The 12,341-nt window shown below is 38.7% G+C and overlaps 1 protein-coding gene across 2 annotated transcripts in view; it reads right to left on the reverse strand.

Annotated features, from left to right (window-relative positions):
* AGBL1 (AGBL carboxypeptidase 1) overlaps positions 1–12,341 on the reverse strand; it is a 449,484-nt gene that overhangs the window by 191,881 nt on the left and 245,262 nt on the right. For both annotated transcript variants that reach the window (XM_087972790.1, XM_087972789.1), the window contains exon 21: positions 9,595–9,771. In XM_087972790.1, the coding sequence (XP_087828916.1) occupies positions 9,595–9,771 (177 nt within the window). The remainder of the gene's footprint in view (positions 1–9,594; positions 9,772–12,341) is intronic.

Below are 12,341 nucleotides of genomic sequence, written 5' to 3' on the forward strand. Positions count from 1 at the left end.
AAAAAGACATCCTAAAGATGCTTTCTCTGATGCTCACCTGTCACACTTCTTTGTTTGTTTGTTTGTTTTGATGGTTAATAGCACATCCCTGAAATAATGCAGAAATAATGGTGCACTATTTCCCTGTCAAACAAGAACATTGCTATGATTAATTTTCAGTCCTGTCTATTTACTCATCAGCAGTCACTCTTCCCAGCATGCATTTGTCAATTTGCTTAGTGCTTCTGCTGATTAAGGTAAAACATCTGAAAGAAGCTATTTCTTTGTAGGACAACTTTTAAAAAGCTCTCTCTGCCTTCTCCCAAGAGAATGGCATATTGACTTTCAATAGCTCACCCATGGGAACAACCTTAAAACAATAACCTATTCTCTACTAGATCTATCTGTTCTGACCCAAGGCTTCCTGAGACAGTAACTATCACATGTTTCTAAAACCCCTTTTTTTATTTCAATGGCTGTGAATTATATGCATTCACAGCCCATAATGAGTCTCAAACAGTTTATGAATAGTCCAACAGAAGTCTGCCACAATCTTTCAGGGTAAGGCTGATAAGCACCCACCTTTATCTCCCTTGAAATGCTGCCAATGACTAAATTGCCAATTAGCTGTACAAGGTCAAATGGAGCACAAAGTCAACACAGAGCTTCAGATTTTAAACCGGCCAGAATGAACAAAGTTGCTTCCTGCAAAGGCTCATGTCCCTTTGCTCCTCCTTGATGTCTTATGGGAGGGCCAATCATCTCCAAGCCTTAGTCCCAAGTCACCCCTTTTGTCATAACTGTTCTTGCCTTCCAACAGCTGTGCATAAACACACACTGGGAACTGGCTCCCCCTCTGCCTCGCTGATGTCAGATTCTGGGGGCTCTGGAGTGTGCACATAACTCTCAGATGGCCCTGGCCCCATCTCTGTGTCAGATGCTGATCCCTCGACCAAGCCCTGCCCAGATTCCAGAACTGGCCCATGTTCCTCTCCACTGTCCAATTCTGCTGCCAGCTCTGCAGGCTGGCGGTGGACCACAACACTATCAATGTCTAGGATAGGGAGAGAAGAAGAAGTACATTATTCTCAAGATAGCATGCTCTGGGCCAAAGGACTGCTCAACCACCAATTTGGTCTCACCAGCAAGGTCACATGCCAATGTTACATGTATTGTGGGTCATTTGGGTCACTATTAAAGCCAACCCCAAAATGGAACCTTTGGTTGCTGTGTCTCAACCATAGCCTGTGGTGAGTGTCCTCTAATACAAGAGGCTCAAAAATAGGTTTTAGTTGCAGTAGAGAGAGATGCACAAGATAGAAGGCTTTGCTTACTTGGTGGGTTGGATGGCTTGGAAGACTCAAAAACCACAAAATAAAATTCAGAAGTTGTGGGTGCTCATCAGGGGAAGTTTTTAAGAAGAGACTTGTCTGAAATGGTATGGGGTTTCTTACTTGAGCAGGTGGTTGACTAGAAGATTTTCTAAGTCCCCTCCAACTCTGTTCTTCTGTTAAATTATTATGCTTCCCTTGATCAATCCCATGCCACACATTCTTGTACACATATTTACAAAGCAATCCAATCTTTCCCAGATATTTTTCTTAAAAAAATTGGCCAATCCCTAAACAAAAGAGGTTTTAAGAACTGAAATAATCCAATTGATACTTTTATCCAAGCCAGGAATGCTAATCAATTAATAACTCAAGATATAGCTCTAGACTATGGGTTTTCCTTCACCTTCCCATCTACTGAATTATTGACTTTCATAAATAATAAAAAAATTAATGATGAGAAAAAAAATAAAACAGCTGCAGTGAAAAAAATGTTGAAGAGGTTCAGCTTCTTCATTCATGAGGATTATTGGCATTGGCATTCTCTTCTCTTTAAAAGAGTTTTGCAAATCTCCTTTTCTTTCTTTTTTCTTTTCCCCCCATGAAACAGGGATGGCCTTTTTGCTAAGAGAAGTATTTACAATTCATCGCCATCCTCATCTCCTGCAAGAAGTGTGCAAAGTTCCCCACATACTGTCTCCTGAGAACTTTGATTTTTTTTTTCTTGGATCAAGCTCCTCATCAATAAATAGATAGAAGTATTCCCAGTCAGTCTTGCCCTTGTAGTGATTTATTTCAGCTAATACAGCAATAGTTTCTGGCTGGTTGATTTCTCTGTAATTTAGAGGAGTGAAATGGATTTTAAGCATTTACTTGGCATTTTGACAATCCAAGCGGGGAGGGGGGTAAAATGTCTATACCATCTTCATCCCCGCAAAGTCGCTCAACAACACAGAAATGGGGCATGTTTTTAAATCTCCAGCAAATGTAAAGTTTACGAACAACCAGATTAGATTAGGCCAAGCAATTATCTAATAAAGCATATTTTTTCTACAATGGATTGCCAACATTTAAAGGCAATATTCTTTGCTTAATATATTCCTCCTCCCTCTATGTGGAAGTCAGTCAGAAGGTGCCAACCATACATATTAACCATGAGCTCCAAGTCCTTAGACAAGCAAATCACATCATCAACAGATGAAAAGGGACTTTCAGCCAGCTCAGGAAAACCTTAGATTTGCTGTAACACAAAAGATAGAAAAAGAGACTCATGAAAGGGAAAGTCCAAGAGCACATAAGGAAACAAGGAACAGGAGCCGTGGTGGTGCAGTAGTTATTTGCAAGTTAACTCTGCCCACTGCCAAGAGTTAGATCCCTGACTGGCTTGAAGTTGACTCAGCCATCCATCCTTTCAAAGTTGGCAAAAGGGGACCCAGATATGTTTGTAAACCACTCAGAGATTGCTGTAAAGGACTATAGAGCAGTATATAAGTCTAAGTGCTATTGCTCTTGTTATGTTAATTGATTGTTAGAGGGGAAACACACTGACAAAAACATTGGAGGGTGGAACTAGGATGGATACTCAGAAAAAGATGGCTGAAATTGATGGGTCCCAAAAAGATGCTCATCCCTGAATCCCTCTTAGGTACACTTTTTATATATTAAGATTTAGATATAAATATTAAGGCTGTTGGACAAGGTCAGAATCCCTCCAAAATGTTTTTAATGTGTTTATTTTGTTTTGTTTTTATGTTTCATTTGTGCGTGTGTGTGGGGGGGGGTTGCTTCTTAAAATTATTTGCCATACAGGTGAGAGAAAAATGGAGTAGGAAGAGAGGGACACTTCATTTGAGAGAGATCTACTAGACCCATCACAACAGTTATCCCTTTTATCTAGATAATGCTTTGGTTGCAGTTGTTGTCTTAATAGGTTGAAGGCCATGACATCAATAGCTAGTGCTCAAAGCCTCAACTTCATCTACTACCAATTTGCAGGATTAGATACCCACACATAAGTCACAAGTCCCTTCACACTTGCAAGTGATCTAAGTCCAGCCCATCTTGAATTCCTTTCTATTCTTAACTCCCATGCATTTCCTATAACAGTCACTTGGCCAGATTTTTGTAGAGAACTTAAGTTTGCAATAAATCTTTATACTCATTTGAACAGCCTGAATCTCCTGATTTCCCAGGCATTTGACATATATACCATTAACTATGGACCAGCATTAGAGAGATGAACAACTGCTAGCATAACCATTGCCTGCAAGAAAATAATTGACCAATAATTCATGTTACATCGAGGTAGAGATGGATATTAGAGATGATGGGATATTAAGCAGGTAGGAGGAGGAGGAAGAAGAGGCAGCTATGGGGAAAAAATAAACATTTAGAGAAAGACAACTGAAGAGACAAAAGAGTCATCTTGTTGGGAGATGGAGGCATAAACATTTAATAAAGAAATAAACAAAAGAAAATAGGGCTTTTGTCTAGTTACTTGCTTTAGTCCAGTTACTTGTTTTACAGCTATGCTTCTCTAAACATTTCTATCATTTGATGGATATTTTGTGAGGAAGTTGCAAGGCATTAAAATGTCACCTACTGGAAAATAATAGCTTTAAGTTCACTTCTGGAGCTCCAATATAAATATCAGGATTTAAGAATTGATATTTCCTTTTGGATTGAGACAATCAAATCAGTGACTTAGTATTTTGGAGTGCGATGACTGAGACTATTTGAAAGCTGCCTGACTTAGAAATACTGCAAACATTTTTATGTTCCTAAAGCAGAACAAAGGGAAATACACTCTTGGGCATATTTTAAGCATCCTCCATTTTTTGGCTAAATGATAATGTTGAAGAAAAAGGAATAAGGATTTTTTTTAAAAAAAATGAAAAGATGACCCTACTATCATTATCTCCTGATCCAACTGGGACTGAGCTTCCTAACTTACAAAAATCATTTGCAATATGCTTGGAGAGGAAATTTTTATACGATTGTATAGCTCATATGTTTCTTTACAGACTATACAACATAAAGACATAATTTTAAAAAAATGTTTTTCTCCTTTTTCCCTGATCACAGTTCATACGTACCACTATAATATATCTTATTTACAATTTACTCCATACTGAGCACTCCCTCTCCCCTAATCCTGCTATGGGAGAGAGGGAGAGGTTTTATTCCTGGGAGGAAGAAGTGAAGAACACAAAGAGTGCATATTAAAAATATATACTCCCAGCAGGGACAACCAGAGGCATGAAGGTCATGCCAGCTGCCCAGCTAAAGAAAGCAAGCATCCATAACAGGCAGCAATGAAATAGGAATATGCTGGAGGCAAATGACCACTTTAGTGATTTCATAAAAGACAGCAATAACACTTAGACTTCTATATATCACTCCACAGTGCTTTATAGCCCTTTCTAAGTGGTTTACACAGTCAGCATATTGCTCCCAACAATCTGGGACCTCATTTTACTGACCTCAGAAGGATGATAGGCTGAGTCAACCTTGAGGTGGTCAGGATCAAACTGCTGGCAGTGGGGAGAGTTAGTTTGCAATACTGTATTCTAACAACTGCATTACAAAACCACAATACATTGTATCTGTATTTTACTGAGAAAGCCACATGAATGGACAAGAGCTGAGGCTCTTTAAACACTCTAACCAAATTATGCCAACAATTCTGGAGAACAATGCAGTGGTCAACGGATAGGGGAAAAAATCAGGCTACATACCAATACTAAAGAAAGATAACTTTACAGAATGTGCTAAATATTGTACAATATTCTAGTTTAGAAAAGGCCTAAGAATGAGATATGTTACTGCTGATACATGCTAGCTAGATCATTGAAAAAGTGAAAGTATACAAAGATGAAGTCCATATCTGCTTCACTTACAGAAACATATTTTGTCAAACCATCTCTGTGGGACGTCCCTAAAAATGGGAAATCCACATCTTACTGTCCTCAGATGAAACCTATGCACTGGATAGGATGTTACCATTTGAATAAAAGATGGAAAAATGGACTACTTTCAAGTCAGCATCATAATACATTATATAAGGGATATGGTTTGTTCCAACATAGTTTATTGAATAAACCAAAACCAGCTATGCATTCTAGGCATTACATCTTGGTTTGCTATGCACAAAGACTGAGTTCACACAACATATTAAGCCACAATCAAACAGTGATTGTGATACAGTGTCGAATGTGAACTAGCTAAAGAATAGTAGCTGATTTCAACCTATGCTCCAAAATTTACTGAAGATTTATTAAAATCAAATGAGTAACATGCATATGCATTGACCCAGCAGGTTTCCAATAATTCAACCATGTAATTGCAATAATTATAGTAATCACTGTAATTATTGTGACCCACATGTAAGGTCAAGTGTTCACCATGTATTAAGTCAAATTATTCCTTTTTAATCCCACACATGCTTTAAGGAGCTTGAAATGTTATAGAGGATTCTCATTCAACCCAATTTATCCTTATCTTAAACTTGTAGAATATATTCATCTGAGAAGTAAGATGATTCACCAAACTAGAAACTGATTGCAAGAACATTTCTATTCATGCTTCTAACCCAGAAATGGAGCTGAAGCTGACAGCAGTTTGTGCTTACACTATAATATGCTATTATCAGTTCAAACTTATTTTTTCTAGCTAGCTGGAAAGAGAGCATTGGATTTATAGAGACCATGTAATAAAGTACCTACAAAATTTCCAGGGACTTGAGAATAATCATGTATGACCCTCTAAAGAGTTGTTAGTCAACTAATATTGATCATACTCAGCTATATGTGTCAGTAATCTGATTTAGCACATGCACCTTCTTATAATCCCATTTAGCATATACACATTTTATAATCCCATTGGCTTTATGAATCATTCTATAAAACTTTAAACTTGGGAAGGGGCATCCAAAAATAATGTTCTAAGCTTTATCCTGAACTAGTCATAAGGTTTGATCTCACAATGTTTGTTTTATTAGTGCCTTAAGCAAAGCTGGATGGTCCTGAGGAAGCTCTTCAGCTAAATTGGGTGGCTGAAATCTGCGAAAATCCAGTAGGTTGAACATCTATGAGGTTTCTATTTTGTTTCTGAAATAGGAAGGTGAAAATATTGATCTGGGCCAACTTCATGTTTATGTGACATTGTTTCATTTGAAACATCATGAACCCATAAATAATGGCTTGTTCACAACCCACAGCTACTATGTTCATACAAGACATCAAGCCAGTTTTCAACTAGCACACAATGTGATCACAGCTTTTGCATTCCTTGCTAACTTGCATGAGAAGTTCCCATTAAATAGCCTGCCTAAAGCACTAAAACATTTCTGGTTTAGACAGGACGCTGGGCAGAAAGGTCACAGTTATTCATAGACTTTTTTTACTGAAGCTGCATAAGAGGAAAAGAGAGACTAACATTAAATAGACTGCTCAGTTCTCCATTTCCTTCCACAGCCTCCAATATTATTTGTAATAAATGAGAAACTCTTTTTCAGTGTCTGTTCTTCTATACCCCAGGTGTCTGCTTGTTTGTTCCTTTGAAGTGGGATATATTTTGTGCACAGTTCCAGCCAAAGAGAACAAATTTATTTGCCTCCCAAATGTTCTCTCCATATTACTCCTCTGTTTCCCATTCCAAACAATTGTCCTGGAATCCTCTGCATACTTAGAGCAGTTGTTCTGGTCCGTTTTTGCTCTGCTTCACTGATGCATGGAGTGACGTCTCTTTGGAGATGGGAACAAGGTCCCTAATTCTAATTGTAAACTTGATTGCGAAATATTTATTTGTCCGTTTGCTTGGATCTGCCAGGAAGGAAGGAAGGAAGGAAGGAAGGAAGGAAGGAAGGAAGGAAGGAAGGAAGGAAGGAAGGAAGGAAGGAAGGAAGGAAGGAAGGAAGGAAGGAAGGAAGGAAGGAAGGATTTCTTTCTTCAAGGGGCTCAGAAATGTTTATTGTGATGCCCAACCCAGATTTTACCTGTGCTTAGATTTTCTGCTTAGAAACTGAAATGCTGAAAAAGTAGCACAGGAATGAATGAGTCATCCTTGTTCAAACACATTGCTGTCCAATCTTTTTGGAGACTGGTTTGGGGGGTGTGTGTGTGGGAATTAAAGATTTCCAATGTGACCTAAACAACCCCTCAAGAATTAGTATGGAGGGGGAAGGCTGAACTGATTAACGAAAGTAAGACAGTGAGTCAAGAACATTTGCTTTACTCTCTTTTTTCATATCTTAGAATAAAGCAGCACTGCACAGTTGTCAACTATACAAGTTGTCTTTCCTTCTCTTGCTCATGCTGAGACACAATTACACAACCAAGAATGCATGCATCTCTCAAAAACCAGTGCCCCCCCAACAATCAAATACAGATCATTGGGCATGCAATAGCTCTGTAGAAGGCCTCTAAAGATAGAGATTCTCAAAATTAAATGTTAATGTGCTAGGCACGGTAAACTATTAAATGCACAGAGAGTAATTATCAATCATTAATTTAATTTTAAATAAGTTTCTGGGGTTCTGGAAACAGGAATCACCTCAGAAGGGTAAATAGGAAACCTTTGGCAAGAGGAATCAATTGTAAGAGAAATTCACAAAGAAAAATCACACACGGATGCAAGAGTTTCTAACCCAACAGAGGAACCGTCACCTCAAAAACCTGCTATTCAGATTGGAATAGTGATTATTATTAATTTTTAGCTGAAGCACATGTAATTTAATCAGAGGCACGAACAGGGCATGTCTGTAAGAACTAAGGTTTGTCCTTGTAAAGGCTGGAGATTTGTTTTTAGTTCAATGTAATGGAAGTATATAATTAATGCAGTTTTTCTCAGTTTAACAACCTTAAATTAGCTGGGGAACATTGGGAGTTGAACCCCACACATCTTAAAGCTGTTGAAGTTGAGAAATACTGCATTAATGGAGCAGTCTTTTGCCATGCTTTGGTCTCCTCCTGAGGTGATGATGTGCGATGCAATGAACTTATTGTCATTTTTACAAGCAGCTCCAGGCTCCTTTATGCTCAGCCCTTAAAAGAGCAGATATTCTTTTCCAGTCGTTGCTAATTGAATGTGACACATTGGCCTCCTGGTTTCTTTTCTTTTTTCTGTTGTTTGCTTTTTGAGTGAGCTAACATTTAAAATAATTTGTGCAGGTTGTTCTGTGAGCTTCTTAGCCAAAAGATGGATCACCAACACATTAGCAAATCCATAAATAAATACATTTCTGTACGCAGAAGCAATGGAAATGAAGAGAAAGGGAGCTGCGGTGCTTTGGAATAATGCTATATGTTGCAGAAATGAAAGAAGCAGGCCCTTCAACCAAATATTGGTGCTTTCCTTGGTGCTGAACTCAAGAGTTGCTGATTATGTCTTTAGAAAGTTCCTGCTGTTGTTGTTAGTTGTGAAGTCGTGTCTGACCCATCGTGACCCCATGGACAGCATTTCTCCAGGCCTTCCTGTCCTCTACCATCATCTGGAGTCCATTTAAGCTCACGCCGACTATTTCAGTGACTCCATCCAGCCACCTCATTCTCTGCCGTCCTCTTCTTCTTCTTCTTCTTTTGCCCTCAATCTTTCCCAGCATTAGGCTCTTCTCCAGTGAGTCCTTCCTTCTCATTAGGTGGCCAAAAGTATTTGACTTTCATCTTCAGGATCTGGCCTTCTAAAGAGCAGTCAGGGTTGATCTCCTCTAGGACTGACCGGTTGGATCGCCTTGCAATTCAAGGGACTCACAGAAGTCTTCTCCAGCACCAGAGTTCAAAGCAGTGGTGGAATTCAATTTTTTTTTTTACTACCGGTTCTGTGGGCGTGACTTGGTGGGTGTGGCAGGGAAAGGATACTGTAAAATCTTCAGTCAGAGGTGGCATTTGCCAGTTCTCCAAACTACTCAAAATTTCTGCTACTGGTTCTCCAGAACTGGTCAGAACCTGCTGAATACCATCTCTGGTTCAAAGGCCTCAGTGCTTTGGTGCTCTGCCTTTGTTATGGTCCAACCTTCACAGCCATACATTGCAACTGGGAAAACCATAGCCTTGACTATATGCACTTTTCTTGGCAGGGTGAGGGTGATGTCTCTGCTTTTTAGTATGCTGTCTAGATTTGCCATAGCTTTCCTCCCCAGGAGCAAGCATATTTAAAATATTAAATGCATATTAAATTTATTTTAAATATGTATTAAATTTATTAAAGTATGAAATACTTATTTAACCTCAAATACTTCATATAAAGTTCCTGTACCCCGATGCCATTCAAACCAAGTGTACCATACCTTATAGAGTCCATGGCTACATCCAGAATAGGTGCTTTCCATGGTGTAGCTCCTCAGCACTCCTATTTCCCGCCAAACCACCACTCGGGCTGTGGAGTCACGTGACTTCTCCAGCAAGAAGCTGCAGCTACTCATGAGAAAAGCAGGAGCCACTTTATCCAAGATCTTTGGCAGAGTCTGCAACATATCAAAGGATAGCACTGTCACATAAATATGGTACAGTGGTTAGACTGCAGTATTGCAGGCCAATTCTGCCCAGAGCCAGGAGTTTGATTCTGATCAGCTCAAGGTTTGACTCAGACTTCCATCCTTCAGAGGTCAGTAAAATGAGGACCAAGATTGTTGGGAGAAATATGCTGACTTTGTAAACTGCTTAGAGGGGGCTAAAAAGTACTATGAAGTCTTGGTGCTATTGCTATTAGATTTTATTTTATTCTTTATTTTGACAGTGGCTTCTTACTTTTCCCCTTCCCCTGGTTGATTTTAAATGGAACTAGGAATAACTAGCCAATTTTGCTGGACTTGGAGTGGACTTTTTTTCCTTTAAATTTTGAACTGCTCATCTTGTCTCAGAGAGGGACCACTCTGGATGGTGACTTTCTTAGCACTTGAATGAAAAACCACAGAGACCTCACATTTGTAAGCTAGACTGAGAAATTGGGGAGGAAAATAAACTGAGTTCTAGGGGAATGTGTTCATTTTTAAGCCTCCTAACTGACATAACGGTAAAGATTCCCCTCTCAAATACATGCTAGTCATTTCCAGCTCTAGGGGGCTGTGCTCATCTCCATTACAAAGAGCCAGCGCTGTCCGAAGACGTCTCCATGGTCATGTGACTGGCATGACTAAATGCTGAAGGTGCACAGAACGCTGTTACCTTTCCACCAAAGTGGTCCCTATTTTTCTACTTGCATTTTTACGTGCTTTTGAACTGCTAGGTTGGCAGAAGCTGGGACAAATAACGGGAGCTCATTCCATTACACGGCACTAGGGATTTGAACCGCCGAACTGCTGACCTTTCTGATTGACAAGCACAGTGTCTTAGCCACTGAGCCACCACGTCCCTTCTAAGTGACATACACATGCTGATGAAAGTAAGCAGTGAATTGTGATAGAACAAATCACACCTTATTTTAGGATAGTCATGGAATATACTTTCTTGAACCTTTTCCCTTTAGCTTTAGCTTTGCTTGACTAATAAGAATTTATTTATTTGGTTTATTTATATTCCTGCCTTTCTATTCAACTGAATATTGAACATCTGAGATTACAGGATTAGAGAGAGAAATAATATATTGGTATATCAACAGAGACTTAAACTGTGCTGTCAATAATATAGCAATTCAGATAATTATAAGAATTCACTCTTGTACATTGAATGATATACATAAAATAAAATGGAAAGCTAGGAGACAAAGACCTCTTGAATATCAGAATGAAAAGCTGGGTGTGTTTTGGTTTTCTGTTTTTTTGTTTAATTAGAAAGACGTCAGGCAGATACCAAATTTGTCTTTTTAATAACACAAACAATATGAAATAGCACTCATCAATACCATCAAAATCTGAATGGGCAGCAAATTAAAAACAAATAAAAGGCAATACATTATGCATAATAGATTGATGGAATTTCATGCTGCATTTGGATGATATTATATCAGGCTGCAGAATAACAACTTTTTATCCAACATATTAAAAAAAAATTAGAACTGATAGCAAAAGTTCAAAAGAAAAAAACAGCCTGCAATGCAAGATGTAAGTAGCCAAAAACTAATACATGATACAAGACTAAACCTAGAGGTTGTCTGTCAAATATAAAACCTGTGCAATGAGTTTGCTTTAATACTGGTTCATAATAAAAAAAATAATAATCTTAGCGCAGCTGGATGTGCAGTCATATTCAGACATCCTAGATATTCTTGGGCCTTTCAGGTACAATTTGCCCAGTGGTGGGATTCAAAAAATTTTTACTACCAGTTCTGTGGGCATGGCTTGGTGGGCATGGCAGAGGAAGGATACTGAAAAATCTCCATTCCCTCCCCACTCCACTTTCCAGCTCCATTCTCCTGTGCTTTCCAGCTCCATTCTCCTGTGCAGGACAACAAAAGAAGACCCAGCCGATCAACTGGGACTCAATGGGAGACAGAGAATAGATGGGGATGGGGCCAGTCAGAGGTGGTATTTTCTAGTTCTCTGAACTACTCAAAATTTCCACTACCAGTTCTCCAGAACTGGTCAGAACCTGCTGAATATCACTTCTGAATTTGCCAATTTATTCATTTAAGTATTTTTTTTTCTTTTTAACCCATCTTTATTTTTTCCAAACTCTGGTTAATCTGACTGCTAATCATGCTTTTATCATGATAAAGATAGGAGATGACTCTGACAAAATGCCTGCGACTCCAAATCCGTTTGCAGAAAATATATCTTTTATTTTTACCTAAGTAAATAAAACTACCACTGATTCCCATAATTGAAGATAATCCATTCCATGGATAAACTCTGTTTCAGATCATCTTTCTGATGGTCCAGGAATTTTCACAGACTTTTCTGCCAACTTCGTTGACCAATGTGAAAAAAAAATTGCAAAATCATGGGTCGATCCAGAACCATTGCTTGATTCCCACCTACTCTATGTTGCCTCAAACTAACATGTGTTTGGTTACTGACAAACGTCCAAATTATATTAGGGAAATCAGCCTCATCATAAGCAGATAGAAAATTGTCAGACAAACAACACTAACCAGTCT

Source organism: Notechis scutatus, chromosome 11 (assembly GCF_049901735.1).
Source record: "Notechis scutatus isolate UNSWTSFEM ecotype Mainland chromosome 11, rNotScu1.2, whole genome shotgun sequence".
NCBI lineage: Eukaryota > Metazoa > Chordata > Lepidosauria > Squamata > Elapidae > Notechis > Notechis scutatus.